The sequence below is a fragment of the Giraffa tippelskirchi genome, chromosome 7 (assembly GCF_054371585.1).
Source record: "Giraffa tippelskirchi isolate mGirTip1 chromosome 7, T2T-mGirTip1v1.2.pri, whole genome shotgun sequence".
NCBI lineage: Eukaryota > Metazoa > Chordata > Mammalia > Artiodactyla > Giraffidae > Giraffa > Giraffa tippelskirchi.
This window is the reverse complement of record NC_137281.1, coordinates 65,622,713-65,646,078: the sequence shown is the minus strand read 5'-3', so window position 1 is coordinate 65,646,078 and position 23,366 is coordinate 65,622,713. Positions and strand designations below refer to the sequence as shown.

Genomic DNA, 23,366 nt, shown 5'->3' with positions numbered 1-23,366 from the left:
GGACGAGAGCTCGTCTTCCCCTGGCTTCCAACGTGAGGCCCGGCCCTGGGCCCCGATTGGGCACTGCCCCAGTCCGGAGCCAATCACAGTGGCCAGGGAGGTGGAACGCACCGATTGGCCAGGGCCAGGTCATGTGACCATGCTCCCCAGGAAACTCAGATATTACCAAGATTCCCTAACAAAACAATGAACAAAATTATCCAGTAAACGCAAACCGTACTTTTTAATGAGGCCAATGTCACAGAAAAAAAAAAAAAAAGCTTCACAATGAACTGCTCAAGGAAGCTACTAAATAAACTTTCAGAAAAGTTAAGTCGTTTTTTTTTTTTTTTTTTTTAATAGGGTGACGGAGAGCTATACCTTTCCCATCTATGTGAATTTAGGTTTAAACTAGATTTCCCTTGGCTATTATATAAGACAAAAAACCCCACATCACCCCCTTTCACTCCCCCCACCCCCAAAAAGTGTTTTAGTCTATTGAGTTTTTGTGTCCTCAGTTGTGTCTGATTCACGGCAACTCACGAACTCTACACAGCCAGGCTCTTCCATCCATGGAATTCAGGGCAATTTTTTTCTGTCACAATAAATGCCCACCCTGGGTGATCCAAAGGCAAGGGCTCAGAGGCTCCTGAGAGAATAACTCCTTTCAGCTGAGCACAGAGCTGGCTCCTCACTGGGATGCCTGTGGCCTGGGGCTCCCAGAGGGAACAGCAGCACTCGCCCCACCGTGTGGTCACTGCTGCAAGTGCAGGCTGCTCCTCACTCCCCCTTGACAGTGTCCCTGAGGGCAGAACAGTGTGAATCTACTCAAGGTGGAAATGCAAACTCCGATGCAACCAAACTTCCCACAAGGTCTCCAAAACCACTCAGGAACAGGGAATTGGAAACTGCAGGGCATGACATGAATGGAGATGGAGACTTGACACCTTACACCGAGTTCACTTCCAGTTATCCCTAGACAAAGTTTCCATGAAAACTTGTCACAAATCTAGAAGAACAATGAGCAGAAACCGGACACGTGCTTTGAGTCTTCACACACAAAACTAAAAGGCAGTCCACAAAACAACCCAGAGAATACAGTGGACTTTGCAAAATCAAAGATATCTACCGTGGGAAAGACCTCATTACAAAAGCAAAAGACAGGTCATACATCGCGAGACGAATGAGTGGAAACACAAAGCTTCTCAAGGACGTGTCTCCAAACAGACAAAGAACACCAACACAACAAGCCTGTGAAAACTAGGGAAAGGTCTGAAGGGACGCCAGACTGAGGAAGACACACACAGAGTATCCCGGATGATGTCCAGCACTGAGGGCCTGAAGAAACAACAGTCTAGTTGCACTCCCTCAGGCCTGTGTGACCCTGGATGAGGCCTCTGTTTCCCGGTGGCTCTGAGAGATGGACAGGGAGGAAGGGGAAGAGAAATCACTTGCACTTCTAATACTCACCGCAAAGTCTTCCAATGAGAAGGGAATTATCACCCCCACTGACAATGCCATTCACTGAAGTGATACCCACGAGTCCATCTAACCCAGAAGGGAAGGAAGGACCTGTTCTCACAAAACGGCGAGAGATGGAAGAAAGAAGATCAAGCCCACACCAATCACTGGAAAGAGAAGCTGTGCTCAGGGCTTGAAAGAATTCCTATTGGGAAAATGATGTCACAGCCCCACAAGGCAATCCACAGCTTCGATGCTATTCCTCCCAAAATGCCAATGCATGTTCGCACCGAACAAAGAATTGCAAAAGGGGTTACGGAAACAGAAAAGAGCCTAAATTGTCAATACAATCCGACGAAAAAGCCCCGATACGGACGTCCAAGGTTGTGTGAAAGGAAATTAGACGACCAAACTAGGATCCTCAGGAGAGTATCGGAGAAGGCGATGGCGACCCACTCCAGTACTCTTGCCTGGAAAATGCCCTGGACGGAGGAGCCTGGTAGGCTGCAGGCCATGGGGTCGCGCAGAGTCAGACACGACTGAAGTGACTTAGCCGCAGCGGCAGCAGCAGGACAGTATGCTATTGGGAATACAACAACACACACAGATCCAGATCGATGGAATAAAGTTGAGGGTCCAGAAACAAACCCCAGCATCCAAGGTCAACTCATCTCTGACACAGAAGGGGAGAATATCCAAATGGGAACAAGAAAGCCTCTTCAATCAATGTCCATGGGAAAACCAGACAGCTACATCTGAAGAACGCTATTGGTTTTGATCTCACACCACCTCAATATCGGGGAAAAACCTCACCCTAAAGACTGATGTCATGAGATAGCTAGAAAGAAGCGTAGGTCAAAGGCTCCTTAACATCAGAGTCTCCTTGCCATTTGCTGGGCGGAGGTAGAAATGGGTCTCTTCAAGTAAGGGAAAGAGGGAAACCAAGTACACCAATGGGTTTCCATCCAATGGAACCTCTTCACAACAGAGAAGCTAAGCATTCACAAATGCAAAAGATAGGAAACGGAACATGAGAGACTCCTTGCAAGTGGTGTATCTGAGAAGGGGTTCATATGGAAAGAGACGAAGAATGCACAGCACTCAGATTCCAAGAAACACCACCACCACCCTTGACCCTTCCCCCATGACCAACTCCGACCTAAAGCCTTTCTCTCCCTCTAACCTATCCCTAAAACATAACCCTCATCTAATCATATACATGTGCATTCCTAGCATCCATCCATCCACACACGAGAGAGAAAGAGGAAGACACAGACTGAATCGAGAAAGGAAAAGAGAGGGACACAGCCAGAGAGAGACACGGAACCAAAGAGAGGAAAGGAGTCGATGGTCCAGACTTTTCATCAATCTGTCTCGAAGGTAGAAGCAATGACAGCGCCCATCCACCCCAGAAGGGGGAAACGGACGGAAGGTTTGGAGAGGAAAAGACAAGAACGCAGGGAGCCATTAGAAGCTCAGCCACCCGCAGAAGCCGAGCTGGGACACTTGAACAGAATCTCAATGGAAACAGAGGACCAGAAAGTTGGCTACTCTTTTCTATCAGAGAGGGAGACCTTCGAGTCTTCCTTTCGGTCCTCCAACTTGCATGCGGGGTCTCCAAACAGTCAGGAGGGGGAGTGCCTTTTCCTGGGTACCACGGCGCATCCAGGCCTCGTTCTGCCCCATTCTGTGCTGTGTCAGCCCTGGATGGAGTCTTTCTTTCTGAAGTCTCAGCGCACAAGCTCCACGTGATATCAGCCCCAGGTGGAAAGGCATGGAGCTGCTCGTAGGCCGACAGACCTAGGAAACAGATGGGAGAATGACCCCCACTCTGCAGATGGAGAGACCGGGGAAACCCTGAGGGGCATATGCTTGTCCAGGGCCACACCACTTATGAGAAGAAGGAGCCTGGTCTGAGAGCAGCGGGGTCCTCGGAGCTCAGGCCCTGGCTGCACCCAGGCCTCCCCAGGGCTGTGGGCTGGGCTGTGTGGCTGTCACTGTGCCTGCACATGGCCTAAGGGGGGTGGTCGAGCAGTCAGAAACCCAGAGATTCCCTTGCGAAGCTTTGGGGAAGGGACCTCAGCACGAACCCCAGGAAATGATGTCACCTGCCGGCAACAGAACCCAACAGAACCCGCAACCCGGGTATCCAGGCCTCCAGAGCGGAGAGGAGCCCCCAGCCAGATCACTTGCTGCCAGGATGTTCTGCTGTTTGCCCCTGCCCAGAGGCCGGGGCCTCAGGAGAGCTCACAGGCAGTGTGCGTGGGCACCCTGTCGACGTTGGCTCAGGGCACCCCCGAGAGGCCTCTGGCCCTTTGCCCGGAGAAACAGAAAGGTAACACGGGGAGCCCCAGGCGGGGCCAGGCCACCTCTCCCATGCCACCCGGAAACACCGGGTCCTTTGCCTGTGTGTGTGGATGCGGGTTTCTCGGGGTGTGTCTCCCTCAAGGAAGCCCAGGCGGATGTGGGGTCAGAAGCCTGCGGACAAGTTGTGTCCACACCCCAGGGGAGAGCAGGCTGGGTGGGATGGGGAGAGTGCGGGCAGCGCCGGCCGCCCAGGCTGACCTCACACCCTCAGGTGGGTCTCTTTCCTCCCGGGTGGGGATCTGAGCAGACACACGTCTCTGACCCTTCTGGGAAGAGAAGTTCGAGCAGGCAGAAGCAGCGGCTCCACTGGCCAGGCCCAGCTCGGAAAACTCCCAGCACGGCTGGCTGACGGTCACTGTCGTTGCAGAGCTTCCCACGTGATGAGGCCGAGGACGGGGACACCCCGTCCACCTCCCGGAGGGAGGGGTCGGAGCACCACCCCCCCGCCCGTGAGGCCCAGTGCAGGCTCCAGGTGAGCGTGCCCACGGAGGCATCAGCCCCACCGGGGGCGAAGCAGAGGCGGGGAAGGCCTGCTGCCGAGACACCGCCCAGGATACACCCGGCGGCCCAGTCTGAGGCTGCCACGGAGCTCAGCACACCCGGCTCCGACCCAGAGTCCCGAGAACCCCGGCCTCTGAGGCAGCAGGAGGACCTGGAGCCCAGCACGCCAGAGCACAGAGGTGAGGACGCTGGGGCTGGTGCACGGGAGTGTGTGGGGAGGGGGTGCTGAGCTACACACGGACGAGTCCCCGAAAGATGCTGCTGGGCCTGCAGCAAGCGCTGGCCTCACACCCCCACCCCCATCTTGCACACTTCAGTCCCAAAAGACATCCGACCCTGGGTATTCTTTGGGAATCTCTTGGAAGCTTTCTGTCCCGGGATACGCACATGCCAAGGCTGGCCTGTGGGCAAACTTTGCTTCTCCCCCAGCTCTAGCACTGGCCTCCAACTGGAACCAGGCTCTACTTCCCAGACCTGTCCCTACAGAGGTGGTGGCTCCAGGTGCAGGACCCAGGGATCCACCGAGGCCAGATGGAGAACCGAGACTTGCCCTAGCAGAGACACCAGGCCAGCTGGGTACTGGCCAGCACACCGGGCAGATCGGATCTCCGTGCCTGCAGGGCCCCCAGCCCCAGGCACTGATGTCCCACCCCCTCAGCCAGAACCTCCACCTCCACGTGCACCTGTACCTGCTCGGGCTTTGGCAGGAGAACCCGAGGCAGAGGAGGAGTCACCGCCTCGGCAGGGAGAGCCTGCCCTGGCTCCCGCGCAACACCCAGACGCCGACGATGACTCACTCGCCCCTGCAGGAAGAACGAGCCCCCGCTCTGGGCAGAGACCCAGAGCCCTTGCCGGAAACACCACGTCCAGGGGAGCGGTCGGCTCTGCAGCCTCCATCCCTGTCTGCTCACCGTGGACGCCGGCAACTCGGTCTGCCCCCAGGGGACATGGAGTTCCTTTCCCCTGAACTGCTTTGCATTTGGTTTGTTTCCACCTTTCTGGTGATGTTTTATTTTGCGTATGGTTTCCTGTATTTCTCTTGGTTAAGTTGGGATTAGTAAACTTTTTCATCATTGTTGCAATTTGGGAACACTGTTGTGTAACTCTGGTGATACTGTGTTACCATCCCACTTTGTAGTTTCAGACCCGTTCGATCTTTATGCCCCACCCCCCAACAAAGCCTGGATTCAAGGCAAGCACGCCCTGTTCATCCCTCCCCCCGATCCTGAACAAAATTTCATCTTTTCTTTCTGCATTCCTTCCTATATTCTTGGTGTCCCCAATCAATGACTCTCAGTGAAATGACTGAAGGAGTTTTTTTCGGACTCTCCACCTACTGTAAGACTCCATTGGAGAGTTCTCATTTGTATGTCATTTGAACTAGCCTTTGATAGCTGAAAGGACGGTGTACGTCCTTTCAAGATATCATGTGCCAAATGAAGCCCTTTTGGCAAATGCCATCATTATCTCCAGGCAGGCATTGCTGTTTGAAGGGTGACATCTCAGCCAGAAGGCAGAGGCTGAGCTCCTCTTGTTGCACCAGCTCCCAAAAGAAGCCAAGAAAGGGAGCTGGAACAACAAACCACCCCAACGCCCAGGAAAGCGTTCTTCACGACAGAAGGCTAGAAAATGACCCAACAACCTTGTGGCCCAGAACCCCTCTAAAAAATCACTGTTCCATAAAAAAGAGAAACACATGGGAAGTTCCAAGGAGAGGCAATGCCCATGGCCAGTGTACTTTAGAGACGGCCTGACCGCTCCGGGGAAGACACGCACCGACGGAACCCCTTGGGAAACAGCAGTGATAGTCCTCACCGTCGTAAGGGTTTCCTCTGGGGACAACCTGCCCTGGGCACCACATGAGGGAGCAGACCGGCTTCTCTTCCTCTGCCCCCACACCATTCACTCATGAAGGCAGCTCAGGTGTTCTCATGCCCTGCCTGCCTGCCTGCCTGCCTGGCTCATCCGTGAGCTGTGCCCACCTCCAGGGCAGGACTCCACCTTCTCCTCTCTGTGTACCGTGAATCTGCACACAGTGGGCTTTCAGAACCTTAGGAGACTTGAGCCATTCCCACTGGAGCCAGAACCCTCCCCAGGAAGGAAAACAGCTGTGGAGTCATTTTGGCCCCAGCACTGGTTCCCAAACCCTGGCGGCTCCTACAGCCTCTACGGTGTGAAGAGGGAGGTCCCTTTTGACAGAGCTTTCCGGCTGTCAGATCTAAGCTGTTGTTTCCCTGTCAGCTGTGTCTCTTCCGTTGCAGCCAGGTGGGCCACGCTGCTCCAAAGGAGCTCACAAGCTGAGTTGCAAGGGAGGTATTGAGAGGACAGGGATGGCTACAACGTGCTGCAAACTGAGTGAGGGTCCCCACAATCCTCAGCAAAGGTCTGTGGTGTGCAAGTGGGGAGTAGAGGGCCCCCAAGTTCCAAAGGAAGGGAGGTACTCGGGAGCTAAAGCCCTTGGCTGCTGTGGTAGCAGCTGCAGATGGCAGCTCGTCCACAGTGCACTTCGAATGAGGTCATATGAGCGGGACTCTGGAAATGGCTCCGAAATCCAGAGAAAGGGGTCAGGGTATGTGGGAATCCGGCGGGGGTGGGGGGTGGATGAAGGAAGGTGTCCTTCCTCTCTCCAGTGCAATTTGGTTTGGTGAGTCTCAAAGCTACCAGATGGCACTTCCCAAGTCAGGCCCCCGCAGGAATCAGGGTGGGCTGCGTGCCTCGGCCCCTGCCACAGGGACAAGCCACACCACTGGCCTCCCTGAGCTCAAATGGCCGGATCTGGGGGTTCTGTCTGGGTGCACACCTCCTTGCTGTGGCCAAGTTCCCCCCTTCTCTGAGCACCAGCTTCATCCTCTCGAAGGAGGACATCGATTGCTACCTTGGCACGTTACTCTCTTCATCCTGTGAAGACTCATTAGGCTTATCCTACAATTACTAGCTGGCCCGAAGAGATATCTCCTGAATCCAGATTAAGCTGGAGTCTCCCAGGCTCATCTGGCATGTCTTCCCTGAAGTCTGCCAAAACCCACACCCTTGCATTTCCAGGGACTCCCCTTAGCCAGCTGGGCAGAAAACCCAGCATGCTTCAAACAAGCTGACAGACAAGCGGGAGAGGACTCACGGGCAGACGGCCTCCCTCAGGTCTCGGGTGGAGCTCTGGGACCACAGCAGCAACGGGCCATCCCAGCCCCTGGGCTCAGCAGCGCCCTCATTCTCAGGCCGGCGGCTCTGCCCTGAGGGGAGCAGGAAGGTCACCAACTGCCGCAGGCGGACCTCAAGCCCCTCCCACTGCTGGAGCCTGACCTCCCCCGGCCCCACCCCTTCCCCTACCCCAGCAGGACGAGAGCTCGTCTTCCCCTGGCTTCCAACGTGAGGCCCGGCCCTGGGCCCCGATTGGGCACTGCCCCAGTCCGGAGCCAATCACAGTGGCCAGGGAGGTGGAACGCACCGATTGGCCAGGGCCAGGTCATGTGACCATGCTCCCCAGGAAACTCAGATATTACCAAGATTCCCTAACAAAACAATGAACAAAATTATCCAGTAAACGCAAACCGTACTTTTTAATGAGGCCAATGTCACAGAAAAAAAAAAAAAAAGCTTCACAATGAACTGCTCAAGGAAGCTACTAAATAAACTTTCAGAAAAGTTAAGTCGTTTTTTTTTTTTTTTTTTAATAGGGTGACGGAGAGCTATACCTTTCCCATCTATGTGAATTTAGGTTTAAACTAGATTTCCCTTGGCTATTATATAAGACAAAAAACCCCACATCACCCCCTTTCACTCCCCCCACCCCCAAAAAGTGTTTTAGTCTATTGAGTTTTTGTGTCCTCAGTTGTGTCTGATTCACGGCAACTCACGAACTCTACACAGCCAGGCTCTTCCGTCCATGGAATTCAGGGCAATTTTTTTCTGTCACAATAAATGCCCACCCTGGGTGATCCAAAGGCAAGGGCTCAGAGGCTCCTGAGAGAATAACTCCTTTCAGCTGAGCACAGAGCTGGCTCCTCACTGGGATGCCTGTGGCCTGGGGCTCCCAGAGGGAACAGCAGCACTCGCCCCACCGTGTGGTCACTGCTGCAAGTGCAGGCTGCTCCTCACTCCCCCTTGACAGTGTCCCTGAGGGCAGAACAGTGTGAATCTACTCAAGGTGGAAATGCAAACTCCGATGCAACCAAACTTCCCACAAGGTCTCCAAAACCACTCAGGAACAGGGAATTGGAAACTGCAGGGCATGACATGAATGGAGATGGAGACTTGACACCTTACACCGAGTTCACTTCCAGTTATCCCTAGACAAAGTTTCCATGAAAACTTGTCACAAATCTAGAAGAACAATGAGCAGAAACCGGACACGTGCTTTGAGTCTTCACACACAAAACTAAAAGGCAGTCCACAAAACAACCCAGAGAATACAGTGGACTTTGCAAAATCAAAGATATCTACCGTGGGAAAGACCTCATTACAAAAGCAAAAGACAGGTCATACATCGCGAGACGAATGAGTGGAAACACAAAGCTTCTCAAGGACGTGTCTCCAAACAGACAAAGAACACCAACACAACAAGCCTGTGAAAACTAGGGAAAGGTCTGAAGGGACGCCAGACTGAGGAAGACACACACAGAGTATCCCGGATGATGTCCAGCACTGAGGGCCTGAAGAAACAACAGTCTAGTTGCACTCCCTCAGGCCTGTGTGACCCTGGATGAGGCCTCTGTTTCCCGGTGGCTCTGAGAGATGGACAGGGAGGAAGGGGAAGAGAAATCACTTGCACTTCTAATACTCACCGCAAAGTCTTCCAATGAGAAGGGAATTATCACCCCCACTGACAATGCCATTCACTGAAGTGATACCCACGAGTCCATCTAACCCAGAAGGGAAGGAAGGACCTGTTCTCACAAAACGGCGAGAGATGGAAGAAAGAAGATCAAGCCCACACCAATCACTGGAAAGAGAAGCTGTGCTCAGGGCTTGAAAGAATTCCTATTGGGAAAATGATGTCACAGCCCCACAAGGCAATCCACAGCTTCGATGCTATTCCTCCCAAAATGCCAATGCATGTTCGCACCGAACAAAGAATTGCAAAAGGGGTTACGGAAACAGAAAAGAGCCTAAATTGTCAATACAATCCGACGAAAAAGCCCCGATACGGACGTCCAAGGTTGTGTGAAAGGAAATTAGACGACCAAACTAGGATCCTCAGGAGAGTATCGGAGAAGGCGATGGCGACCCACTCCAGTACTCTTGCCTGGAAAATGCCCTGGACGGAGGAGCCTGGTAGGCTGCAGGCCATGGGGTCGCGCAGAGTCAGACACGACTGAAGTGACTTAGCCGCAGCGGCAGCAGCAGGACAGTATGCTATTGGGAATACAACAACACACACAGATCCAGATCGATGGAATAAAGTTGAGGGTCCAGAAACAAACCCCGGCATCCAAGGTCAACTCATCTCTGACACAGAAGGGGAGAATATCCAAATGGGAACAAGAAAGCCTCTTCAATCAATGTCCATGGGAAAACCAGACAGCTACATCTGAAGAACGCTATTGGTTTTGATCTCACACCACCTCAATATCGGGGAAAAACCTCACCCTAAAGACTGATGTCATGAGATAGCTAGAAAGAAGCGTAGGTCAAAGGCTCCTTAACATCAGAGTCTCCTTGCCATTTGCTGGGCGGAGGTAGAAATGGGTCTCTTCAAGTAAGGGAAAGAGGGAAACCAAGTACACCAATGGGTTTCCATCCAATGGAACCTCTTCACAACAGAGAAGCTAAGCATTCACAACTGCAAAAGATAGGAAACGGAACATGAGAGACTCCTTGCAAGTGGTGTATCTGAGAAGGGGTTCATATGGAAAGAGACGAAGAATGCACAGCACTCAGATTCCAAGAAACACCACCACCACCCTTGACCCTTCCCCCATGACCAACTCCGACCTAAAGCCTTTCTCTCCCTCTAACCTATCCCTAAAACATAACCCTCATCTAATCATATACATGTGCATTCCTAGCATCCATCCATCCACACACGAGAGAGAAAGAGGAAGACACAGACTGAATCGAGAAAGGAAAAGAGAGGGACACAGCCAGAGAGAGACACGGAACCAAAGAGAGGAAAGGAGTCGATGGTCCAGACTTTTCATCAATCTGTCTCAAAGGTAGAAGCAATGACAGCGCCCATCCACCCCAGAAGGGGGAAACGGACGGAAGGTTTGGAGAGGAAAAGACAAGAACGCAGGGAGCCATTAGAAGCTCAGCCACCCGCAGAAGCCGAGCTGGGACACTTGAACAGAATCTCAATGGAAACAGAGGACCAGAAAGTTGGCTACTCTTTTCTATCAGAGAGGGAGACCTTCGAGTCTTCCTTTCGGTCCTCCAACTTGCATGCGGGGTCTCAAAACAGTCAGGAGGGGGAGTGCCTTTTCCTGGGTACCACGGCGCATCCAGGCCTCGTTCTGCCCCATTCTGTGCTGTGTCAGCCCTGGATGGAGTCTTTCTTTCTGAAGTCTCAGCGCACAAGCTCCACGTGATATCAGCCCCAGGTGGAAAGGCATGGAGCTGCTCGTAGGCCGACAGACCTAGGAAACAGATGGGAGAATGACCCCCACTCTGCAGATGGAGAGACCGGGGAAACCCTGAGGGGCATATGCTTGTCCAGGGCCACACCACTTATGAGAAGAAGGAGCCTGGTCTGAGAGCAGCGGGGTCCTCGGAGCTCAGGCCCTGGCTGCACCCAGGCCTCCCCAGGGCTGTGGGCTGGGCTGTGTGGCTGTCACTGTGCCTGCACATGGCCTAAGGGGGGTGGTCGAGCAGTCAGAAACCCAGAGATTCCCTTGCGAAGTTTTGGGGAAGGGACCTCAGCACGAACCCCAGGAAATGATGTCACCTGCCGGCAACAGAACCCAACAGAACCCGCAACCCGGGTATCCAGGCCTCCAGAGCGGAGAGGAGCCCCCAGCCAGATCACTTGCTGCCAGGATGTTCTGCTGTTTGCCCCTGCCCAGAGGCCGGGGCCTCAGGAGAGCTCACAGGCAGTGTGCGTGGGCACCCTGTCGACGTTGGCTCAGGGCACCCCCGAGAGGCCTCTGGCCCTTTGCCCGGAGAAACAGAAAGGTAACACGGGGAGCCCCAGGCGGGGCCAGGCCACCTCTCCCATGCCACCCGGAAACACCGGGTCCTTTGCCTGTGTGTGTGGATGCGGGTTTCTCGGGGTGTGTCTCCCTCAAGGAAGCCCAGGCGGATGTGGGGTCAGAAGCCTGCGGACAAGTTGTGTCCACACCCCAGGGGAGAGCAGGCTGGGTGGGATGGGGAGAGTGCGGGCAGCGCCGGCCGCCCAGGCTGACCTCACACCCTCAGGTGGGTCTCTTTCCTCCCGGGTGGGGATCTGAGCAGACACACGTCTCTGACCCTTCTGGGAAGAGAAGTTCGAGCAGGCAGAAGCAGCGGCTCCACTGGCCAGGCCCAGCTTGGAAAACTCCCAGCACGGCTGGCTGACGGTCACTGTCGTTGCAGAGCTTCCCACGTGATGAGGCCGAGGACGGGGACACCCCGTCCACCTCCCGGAGGGAGGGGTCGGAGCACCACCCCCCCGCCCGTGAGGCCCAGTGCAGGCTCCAGGTGAGCGTGCCCACGGAGGCATCAGCCCCACCGGGGGCGAAGCAGAGGCGGGGAAGGCCTGCTGCCGAGACACCGCCCAGGATACACCCGGCGGCCCAGTCTGAGGCTGCCACGGAGCTCAGCACACCCGGCTCCGACCCAGAGTCCCGAGAACCCCGGCCTCTGAGGCAGCAGGAGGACCTGGAGCCCAGCACGCCAGAGCACAGAGGTGAGGACGCTGGGGCTGGTGCACGGGAGTGTGTGGGGAGGGGGTGCTGAGCTACACACGGACGAGTCCCCGAAAGATGCTGCTGGGCCTGCAGCAAGCGCTGGCCTCACACCCCCACCCCCATCTTGCACACTTCAGTCCCAAAAGACATCCGACCCTGGGTATTCTTTGGGAATCTCTTGGAAGCTTTCTGTCCCGGGATACGCACATGCCAAGGCTGGCCTGTGGGAAAACTTTGCTTCTCCCCCAGCTCTAGCACTGGCCTCCAACTGGAACCAGGCTCTACTTCCCAGACCTGTCCCTACAGAGGTGGTGGCTCCAGGTGCAGGACCCAGGGATCCACCGAGGCAAGATGGAGAACCGAGACTTGCCCTCGCAGAGACACCAGGCCAGCTGGGTACTGGCCAGCACACCGGGCAGATCGGATCTCCGTGCCTGCAGGGCCCCCAGCCCCAGGCACTGATGTCCCACCCCCTCAGCCAGAACCTCCACCTCCACGTGCACCTGTACCTGCTCGGGCTTTGGCAGGAGAACCCGAGGCAGAGGAGGAGTCACCGCCTCGGCAGGGAGAGCCTGCCCTGGCTCCCGCGCAACACCCAGACGCCGACGATGACTCACTCGCCCCTGCAGGAAGAACGAGCCCCCGCTCTGGGCAGAGACCCAGAGCCCTTGCCGGAAACACCACGTCCAGGGGAGCGGTCGGCTCTGCAGCCTCCATCCCTGTCTGCTCACCGTGGACGCCGGCAACTCGGTCTGCCCCCAGGGGACATGGAGTTCCTTTCCCCTGAACTGCTTTGCATTTGGTTTGTTTCCACCTTTCTGGTGATGTTTTATTTTGTGTATGGTTTCCTGTATTTCTCTTGGTTAAGTTGGGATTAGTAAACTTTTTCATCATTGTTGCAATTTGGGAACACTGTTGTGTAACTCTGGTGATACTGTGTTACCATCCCACTTTGTAGTTTCAGACCCCTTCGATCTTTATGCCCCACCCCCCAACAAAGCCTGGATTCAAGGCAAGCACGCCCTGTTCATCCCTCCCCCCGATCCTGAACACAATTTCATCTTTTCTTTCTGCATTCCTTCCTATATTCTTGGTGTCCCCAATCAATGACTCTCAGTGAAATGACTGAAGGAGTTTTTTTCGGACTCTCCACCTACTGTAAGACTCCATTGGAGAGTTCTCATTTGTATGTCATTTGAACTAGCCTTTGATAGCTGAAAGGACGGTGTACGTCCTTTCAAGATATCATGTGCCAAACGAAGCCCTTTTGGCAAATGCCATCATTATCTCCAGGCAGGCATTGCTGTTTGAAGGGTGACATCTCAGCCAGAAGGCAGAGGCTGAGCTCCTCTTGTTGCACCAGCTCCCAAAAGAAGCCAAGAAAGGGAGCTGGAACAACAAACCACCCCAACGCCCAGGAAAGCGTTCTTCACGACAGAAGGCTAGAAAATGACCCAACAACCTTGTGGCCCAGAACCCCTCTAAAAAATCACTGTTCCATAAAAAAGAGAAACACATGGGAAGTTCCAAGGAGAGGCAATGCCCATGGCCAGTGTACTTTAGAGACGGCCTGACCGCTCCGGGGAAGACACGCACCGACGGAACCCCTTGGGAAACAGCAGTGATAGTCCTCACCGTCGTAAGGGTTTCCTCTGGGGACAACCTGCCCTGGGCACCACATGAGGGAGCAGACCGGCTTCTCTTCCTCTGCCCCCACACCATTCACTCATGAAGGCAGCTCAGGTGTTCTCATGCCCTGCCTGCCTGCCTGCCTGCCTGGCTCATCCGTGAGCTGTGCCCACCTCCAGGGCAGGACTCCACCTTCTCCTCTCTGTGTACCGTGAATCTGCACACAGTGGGCTTTCAGAACCTTAGGAGACTTGAGCCATTCCCACTGGAGCCAGAACCCTCCCCAGGAAGGAAAACAGCTGTGGAGTCATTTTGGCCCCAGCACTGGTTCCCAAACCCTGGCGGCTCCTACAGCCTCTACGGTGTGATGAGGGAGGTCCCTTTTGACAGAGCTTTCCGGCTGTCAGATCTAAGCTGTTGTTTCCCTGTCAGCTGTGTCTCTTCCGTTGCAGCCAGGTGGGCCACGCTGCTCCAAAGGAGCTCACAAGCTGAGTTGCAAGGGAGGTATTGAGAGGACAGGGATGGCTACAACGTGCTGCAAACTGAGTGAGGGTCCCCACAATCCTCAGCAAAGGTCTGTGGTGTGCAAGTGGGGAGTAGAGGGCCCCCAAGTTCCAAAGGAAGGGAGGTACTCGGGAGCTAAAGCCCTTGGCTGCTGTGGTAGCAGCTGCAGATGGCAGCTCGTCCACAGCGCACTTCGAATGAGGTCATATGAGCGGGACTCTGGAAATGGCTCCGAAATCCAGAGAATGGGGTCAGGGTATGTGGGAATCCGGCGGGGGTGGGGGGTGGATGAAGGAAGGTGTCCTTCCTCTCTCCAGTGCAATTTGGTTTGGTGAGTCTCAAAGCTACCAGATGGCACTTCCCAAGTCAGGCCCCCGCAGGAATCAGGGTGGGCTGCGTGCCTCGGCCCCTGCCACAGGGACAAGCCACACCAGTGGCCTCCCTGAGCTCAAATGGCCGGATCTGGGGGTTCTGTCTGGGTGCACACCTCCTTGCTGTGGCCAAGTTCCCCCCTTCTCTGAGCACCAGCTTCATCCTCTCGAAGGAGGACATCGATTGCTACCTTGGCACGTTACTCTCTTCATCCTGTGAAGACTCATTAGGCTTATCCTACAATTACTAGCTGGCCCGAAGAGATATCTCCTGAATCCAGATTAAGCTGGAGTCTCCCAGGCTCATCTGGCATGTCTTCCCTGAAGTCTGCCAAAACCCACACCCTTGCATTTCCAGGGACTCCCCTTAGCCAGCTGGGCAGAAAACCCAGCATGCTTCAAACAAGCTGACAGACAAGCGGGAGAGGACTCACGGGCAGACGGCCTCCCTCAGGTCTCGGGTGGAGCTCTGGGACCACAGCAGCAAGGGCCATCCCAGCCCCTGGGCTCAGCAGCGCCCTCATTCTCAGGCCGGCGGCTCTGCCCTGAGGGGAGCAGGAAGGTCACCAACTGCCGCAGGCGGACCTCAAGCCCCTCCCACTGCTGGAGCCTGACCTCCCCCGGCCCCACCCCTTCCCCTACCCCAGCAGGACGAGAGCTCGTCTTCCCCTGGCTTCCAACGTGAGGCCCGGCCCTGGGCCCCGATTGGGCACTGCCCCAGTCCGGAGCCAATCACAGTGGCCAGGGAGGTGGAACGCACCGATTGGCCAGGGCCAGGTCATGTGACCATGCTCCCCAGGAAACTCAGATATTACCAAGATTCCCTAACAAAACAATGAACAAAATTATCCAGTAAACGCAAACCGTACTTTTTAATGAGGCCAATGTCACAGAAAAAAAAAAAAAATGCTTCACAATGAACTGCTCAAGGAAGCTACTAAATAAACTTTCAGAAAAGTTAAGTCGTTTTTTTTTTTTTTTTTTAATAGGGTGACGGAGAGCTATACCTTTCCCATCTATGTGAATTTAGGTTTAAACTAGATTTCCCTTGGCTATTATATAAGACAAAAAACCCCACATCACCCCCTTTCACTCCCCCCACCCCCAAAAAGTGTTTTAGTCTATTGAGTTTTTGTGTCCTCAGTTGTGTCTGATTCACGGCAACTCACGAACTCTACACAGCCAGGCTCTTCCGTCCATGGAATTCAGGGCAATTTTTTTCTGTCACAATAAATGCCCACCCTGGGTGATCCAAAGGCAAGGGCTCAGAGGCTCCTGAGAGAATAACTCCTTTCAGCTGAGCACAGAGCTGGCTCCTCACTGGGATGCCTGTGGCCTGGGGCTCCCAGAGGGAACAGCAGCACTCGCCCCACCGTGTGGTCACTGCTGCAAGTGCAGGCTGCTCCTCACTCCCCCTTGACAGTGTCCCTGAGGGCAGAACAGTGTGAATCTACTCAAGGTGGAAATGCAAACTCCGATGCAACCAAACTTCCCACAAGGTCTCCAAAACCACTCAGGAACAGGGAATTGGAAACTGCAGGGCATGACATGAATGGAGATGGAGACTTGACACCTTACACCGAGTTCACTTCCAGTTATCCCTAGACAAAGTTTCCATGAAAACTTGTCACAAATCTAGAAGAACAATGAGCAGAAACCGGACACGTGCTTTGAGTCTTCACACACAAAACTAAAAGGCAGTCCACAAAACAACCCAGAGAATACAGTGGACTTTGCAAAATCAAAGATATCTACCGTGGGAAAGACCTCATTACAAAAGCAAAAGACAGGTCATACATCGCGAGACGAATGAGTGGAAACACAAAGCTTCTCAAGGACGTGTCTCCAAACAGACAAAGAACACCAACACAACAAGCCTGTGAAAACTAGGGAAAGGTCTGAAGGGACGCCAGACTGAGGAAGACACACACAGAGTATCCCGGATGATGTCCAGCACTGAGGGCCTGAAGAAACAACAGTCTAGTTGCACTCCCTCAGGCCTGTGTGACCCTGGATGAGGCCTCTGTTTCCCGGTGGCTCTGAGAGATGGACAGGGAGGAAGGGGAAGAGAAATCACTTGCACTTCTAATACTCACCGCAAAGTCTTCCAATGAGAAGGGAATTATCACCCCCACTGACAATGCCATTCACTGAAGTGATACCCACGAGTCCATCTAACCCAGAAGGGAAGGAAGGACCTGTTCTCACAAAACGGCGAGAGATGGAAGAAAGAAGATCAAGCCCACACCAATCACTGGAAAGAGAAGCTGTGCTCAGGGCTTGAAAGAATTCCTATTGGGAAAATGATGTCACAGCCCCACAAGGCAATCCACAGCTTCGATGCTATTCCTCCCAAAATGCCAATGCATGTTCGCACCGAACAAAGAATTGCAAAAGGGGTTACGGAAACAGAAAAGAGCCTAAATTGTCAATACAATCCGACGAAAAAGCCCCGATACGGACGTCCAAGGTTGTGTGAAAGGAAATTAGACGACCAAACTAGGATCCTCAGGAGAGTATCGGAGAAGGCGATGGCGACCCACTCCAGTACTCTTGCCTGGAAAATGCCCTGGACGGAGGAGCCTGGTAGGCTGCAGGCCATGGGGTCGCGCAGAGTCAGACACGACTGAAGTGACTTAGCCGCAGCGGCAGCAGCAGGACAGTATGCTATTGGGAATACAACAACACACACAGATCCAGATCGATGGAATAAAGTTGAGGGTCCAGAAACAAACCCCGGCATCCAAGGTCAACTCATCTCTGACACAGAAGGGGAGAATATCCAAATGGGAACAAGAAAGCCTCTTCAATCAATGTCCATGGGAAAACCAGACAGCTACATCTGAAGAACGCTATTGGTTTTGATCTCACACCACCTCAATATCGGGGAAAAACCTCACCCTAAAGACTGATGTCATGAGATAGCTAGAAAGAAGCGTAGGTCAAAGGCTCCTTAACATCAGAGTCTCCTTGCCATTTGCTGGGCGGAGGTAGAAATGGGTCTCTTCAAGTAAGGGAAAGAGGGAAACCAAGTACACCAATGGGTTTCCATCCAATGGAACCTCTTCACAACAGAGAAGCTAAGCATTCACAAATGCAAAAGATAGGAAACGGAACATGAGAGACTCCTTGCAAGTGGTGTATCTGAGAAGGGGTTCATATGGAAAGAGACGAAGAATGCACAGCACTCAGATTCCAAGAAACACCACCACCACCCTTGACCCTTCCCCCATGACCAACTCCGACCTAAAGCCTTTCTCTCCCTCTAACCTATCCCTAAAACATAACCCTCATCTAATCATATACATGTGCATTCCTAGCATCCATCCATCCACACACGAGAGAGAAAGAGGAAGACACAGACTGAATCGAGAAAGGAAAAGAGAGGGACACAGCCAGAGAGAGACACGGAACCAAAGAGAGGAAAGGAGTCGATGGTCCAGACTTTTCATCAATCTGTCTCGAAGGTAGAAGCAATGACAGCGCCCATCCACCCCAGAAGGGGGAAACGGACGGAAGGTTTGGAGAGGAAAAGACAAGAACGCAGGGAGCCATTAGAAGCTCAGCCACCCGCAGAAGCCGAGCTGGGACACTTGAACAGAATCTCAATGGAAACAGAGGACCAGAAAGTTGGCTACTCTTTTCTATCAGAGAGGGAGACCTTCGAGTCTTCCTTTCGGTCCTCCAACTTGCATGCGGGGTCTCAAAACAGTCAGGAGGGGGAGTGCCTTTTCCTGGGTACCACGGCGCATCCAGGCCTCGTTCTGCCCCATTCTGTGCTGTGTCAGCCCTGGATGGAGTCTTTCTTTCTGAAGTCTCAGCGCACAAGCTCCACGTGATATCAGCCCCAGGTGGAAAGGCATGGAGCTGCTCGTAGGCCGACAGACCTAGGAAACAGATGGGAGAATGACCCCCACTCTGCAGATGGAGAGACCGGGGAAACCCTGAGGGGCATATGCTTGTCCAGGGCCACACCACTTATGAGAAGAAGGAGCCTGGTCTGAGAGCAGCGGGGTCCTCGGAGCTCAGGCCCTGGCTGCACCCAGGCCTCCCCAGGGCTGTGGGCTGGGCTGTGTGGCTGTCACTGTGCCTGCACATGGCCTAAGGGGGGTGGTCGAGCAGTCAGAAACCCAGAGATTCCCTTGCGAAGTTTTGGGGAAGGGACCTCAGCACGAACCCCAGGAAATGATGTCACCTGCCGGCAACAGAACCCAACAGAACCCGCAACCCGGGTATCTAGGCCTCCAGAGCGGAGAGGAGCCCCCAGCCAGATCACTTGCTGCCAGGAGGTTCTGCTGTTTGCCCCTGCCCAGAGGCCGGGGCCTCAGGAGAGCTCACAGGCAGTGTGCGTGGGCACCCTGTCGACGTTGGCTCAGGGCACCCCCGAGAGGCCTCTGGCCCTTTGCCCGGAGAAACAGAAAGGTAACACGGGGAGCCCCAGGCGGGGCCAGGCCACCTCTCCCATGCCACCCGGAAACAGCGGGTCCTTTGCCTGTGTGTGTGGATGCGGGTTTCTCGGGGTGTGTCTCCCTCAAGGAAGCCCAGGCGGATGTGGGGTCAGAAGCCTGCGGACAAGTTGTGTCCACACCCCAGGGGAGAGCAGGCTGGGTGGGATGGGGAGAGTGCGGGCAGCGCCGGCCGCCCAGGCTGACCTCACACCCTCAGGTGGGTCTCTTTCCTCCCGGGTGGGGATCTGAGCAGACACACGTCTCTGACCCTTCTGGGAAGAGAAGTTCGAGCAGGCAGAAGCAGCGGCTCCACTGGCCAGGCCCAGCTCGGAAAACTCCCAGCACGGCTGGCTGACGGTCACTGTCGTTGCAGAGCTTCCCACGTGATGAGGCCGAGGACGGGGACACCCCGTCCACCTCCCGGAGGGAGGGGTCGGAGCACCACCCCCCCGCCCGTGAGGCCCAGTGCAGGCTCCAGGTGAGCGTGCCCACGGAGGCATCAGCCCCACCGGGGGCGAAGCGGAGGCGGGGAAGGCCTGCTGCCGAGACACCACCCAGGATACACCCGGCGGCCCAGTCTGAGGCGGCCACGGAGCTCAGCACACCCGGCTCCGACCCAGAGTCCCGAGAACCCCGGCCTCTGAGGCAGCAGGAGGACCTGGAGCCCAGCACGCCAGAGCACAGAGGTGAGGACGCTGGGGCTGGTGCACGGGAGTGTGTGGGGAGGGGGTGCTGAGCTACACACGGACGAGTCCCCGAAAGATGCTGCTGGGCCTGCAGCAAGCGCTGGCCTCACACCCCCACCCCCATCTTGCACACTTCAGTCCCAAAAGACATCCGACCCTGGGTATTCTTTGGGAATCTCTTGGAAGCTTTCTGTCCCGGGATACGCACATGCCAAGGCTGGCCTGTGGGCAAACTTTGCTTCTCCCCCAGCTCTAGCACTGGCCTCCAACTGGAACCAGGCTCTACTTCCCAGACCTGTCCCTACAGAGGTGGTGGCTCCACGTGCAGGACCCAGGGATCCACCGAGGCCAGATGGAGATCCGAGACTTGCCCTCACAGAGACACCAGGCCAGCTGGGTACTGGCCAGCACACCGGGCAGATCGGATCTCCGTGCCTGCAGGGCCCCCAGCCCCAGGCACTGATGTCCCACCCCCTCAGCCAGAACCTCCACCTCCACGTGCACCTGTACCTGCTCGGGCTTTGGCAGGAGAACCCGAGGCAGAGGAGGAGTCACCGCCTCGGCAGGGAGAGCCTGCCCTGGCTCCCGCGCAACACCCAGACGCCGACGATGACTCACTCGCCCCTGCAGGAAGAACGAGCCCCCGCTCTGGGCAGAGACCCAGAGCCCTTGCCGGAAACACCACGTCCAGGGGAGCGGTCGGCTCTGCAGCCTCCATCCCTGTCTGCTCACCGTGGACGCCGGCAACTCGGTCTGCCCCCAGGGGACATGGAGTTCCTTTCCCCTGAACTGCTTTGCATTTGGTTTGTTTCCACCTTTCTGGTGATGTTTTATTTTGTGTATGGTTTCCTGTATTTCTCTTGGTTAAGTTGGGATTAGTAAACTTTTTCATCATTGTTGCAATTTGGGAACACTGTTGTGTAACTCTGGTGATACTGTGTTACCATCCCAATTTGTAGTTTCAGACCCGTTCGATCTTTATGCCCCACCCCCCAACAAAGCCTGGATTCAAGGCAAGCACGCCCTGTTCATCCCTCCCCCCGATCCTGAACACAATTTCATCTTTTCTTTCTGCATTCCTTCCTATATTCTTGGTGTCCCCAATCAATGACTCTCAGTGAAATGACTGAAGGAGTTTTTTTCGGACTCTCCACCTACTGTAAGACTCCATTGGAGAGTTCTCATTTGTATGTCATTTGAACTAGCCTTTGATAGCTGAAAGGACGGTGTACGTCCTTTCAAGATATCATGTGCCAAACGAAGCCCTTTTGGCAAATGCCATCATTATCTCCAGGCAGGCATTGCTGTTTGAAGGGTGACATCTCAGCCAGAAGGCAGAGGCTGAGCTCCTCTTGTTGCACCAGCTCCCAAAAGAAGCCAAGAAAGGGAGCTGGAACAACAAACCACCCCAACGCCCAGGAAAGCGTTCTTCACGACAGAAGGCTAGAAAATGACCCAACAACCTTGTGGCCCAGAACCCCTCTAAAAAATCACTGTTCCATAAAAAAGAGAAACACATGGGAAGTTCCAAGGAGAGGCAATGCCCATGGCCAGTGTACTTTAGAGACGGCCTGACCGCTCCGGGGAAGACACGCACCGACGGAACCCCTTGGGAAACAGCAGTGATAGTCCTCACCGTCGTAAGGGTTTCCTCTGGGGACAACCTGCCCTGGGCACCACATGAGGGAGCAGACCGGCTTCTCTTCCTCTGCCCCCACACCATTCACTCATGAAGGCAGCTCAGGTGTTCTCATGCCCTGCCTGCCTGCCTGCCTGCCTGGCTCATCCGTGAGCTGTGCCCACCTCCAGGGCAGGACTCCACCTTCTCCTCTCTGTGTACCGTGAATCTGCACACAGTGGGCTTTCAGAACCTTAGGAGACTTGAGCCATTCCCACTGGAGCCAGAACCCTCCCCAGGAAGGAAAACAGCTGTGGAGTCATTTTGGCCCCAGCACTGGTTCCCAAACCCTGGCGGCTCCTACAGCCTCTACGGTGTGATGAGGGAGGTCCCTTTTGACAGAGCTTTCCGGCTGTCAGATCTAAGCTGTTGTTTCCCTGTCAGCTGTGTCTCTTCCGTTGCAGCCAGGTGGGCCACGCTGCTCCAAAGGAGCTCACAAGCTGAGTTGCAAGGGAGGTATTGAGAGGACAGGGATGGCTACAACGTGCTGCAAACTGAGTGAGGGTCCCCACAATCCTCAGCAAAGGTCTGTGGTGTGCAAGTGGGGAGTAGAGGGCCCCCAAGTTCCAAAGGAAGGGAGGTACTCGGGAGCTAAAGCCCTTGGCTGCTGTGGTAGCAGCTGCAGATGGCAGCTCGTCCACAGCGCACTTCGAATGAGGTCATATGAGCGGGACTCTGGAAATGGCTCCGAAATCCAGAGAATGGGGTCAGGGTATGTGGGAATCCGGCGGGGGTGGGGGGTGGATGAAGGAAGGTGTCCTTCCTCTCTCCAGTGCAATTTGGTTTGGTGAGTCTCAAAGCTACCAGATGGCACTTCCCAAGTCAGGCCCCCGCAGGAATCAGGGTGGGCTGCGTGCCTCGGCCCCTGCCACAGGGACAAGCCACACCAGTGGCCTCCCTGAGCTCAAATGGCCGGATCTGGGGGTTCTGTCTGGGTGCACACCTCCTTGCTGTGGCCAAGTTCCCCCCTTCTCTGAGCACCAGCTTCATCCTCTCGAAGGAGGACATCGATTGCTACCTTGGCACGTTACTCTCTTCATCCTGTGAAGACTCATTAGGCTTATCCTACAATTACTAGCTGGCCCGAAGAGATATCTCCTGAATCCAGATTAAGCTGGAGTCTCCCAGGCTCATCTGGCATGTCTTCCCTGAAGTCTGCCAAAACCCACACCCTTGCATTTCCAGGGACTCCCCTTAGCCAGCTGGGCAGAAAACCCAGCATGCTTCAAACAAGCTGACAGACAAGCGGGAGAGGACTCACGGGCAGACGGCCTCCCTCAGGTCTCGGGTGGAGCTCTGGGACCACAGCAGCAATGGGCCATCCCAGCCCCTGGGCTCAGCAGCGCCCTCATTCTCAGGCCGGCGGCTCTGCCCTGAGGGGAGCAGGAAGGTCACCAACTGCCGCAGGCGGACCTCAAGCCCCTCCCACTGCTGGAGCCTGACCTCCCCCGGCCCCACCCCTTCCCCTACCCCAGCAGGACGAGAGCTCGTCTTCCCCTGGCTTCCAACGTGAGGCCCGGCCCTGGGCCCCGATTGGGCACTGCCCCAGTCCGGAGCCAATCACAGTGGCCAGGGAGGTGGAACGCACCGATTGGCCAGGGCCAGGTCATGTGACCATGCTCCCCAGGAAACTCAAATATTACCACGATTCCCTAACAAACCAATGAACAAAATTATCCAGTAAACGCAAACCGTACTTTTTAATGAGGCCAATGTCACAGAAAAAAAAAAAATGCTTCACAATGAACTGCTCAAGGAAGCTACTAAATAAACTTTCAGAAAAGTTAAGTCGTTTTTTTTTTTTTTTTTTATTAGGGTGACGGAGAGCTATACCTTTCCCATCTATGTGAATTTAGGTTTAAACTAGATTTCCCTTGGCTATTATATAAGACAAAAAACCCCACATCACCCCCTTTCACTCC

The 23,366-nt window shown here is 54.7% G+C and overlaps 1 protein-coding gene and 1 long non-coding RNA gene across 2 annotated transcripts in view; one reads left to right on the top strand and one right to left on the bottom strand.

Annotated features, from left to right (window-relative positions):
• LOC145514126 (uncharacterized) overlaps nt 1-15,172 on the bottom strand; it is a 196,427-nt gene extending 181,255 nt beyond the window's left edge. The window contains exon 1 of the long non-coding RNA XR_014059848.1: nt 15,067-15,172. This is a non-coding gene — a long non-coding RNA (uncharacterized LOC145514126). The remainder of the gene's footprint in view (nt 1-15,066) is intronic.
• Nucleotides 15,173-18,820: 3,648 nt separating this feature from the next.
• Nucleotides 18,821-20,674, top strand: LOC145513756 (uncharacterized). Its single transcript, XM_081510736.1, has 3 exons — nt 18,821-19,054; nt 19,454-19,766; nt 20,017-20,674. The coding sequence occupies exons 1-3, from the start codon at nt 18,821-18,823 to the stop codon at nt 20,643-20,645; spliced, it is 1,176 nt and encodes a 391-aa protein (XP_081366862.1). The 3' UTR covers nt 20,646-20,674.
• The last annotated feature ends 2,692 nt before the right edge of the window (nt 20,675-23,366 follow it).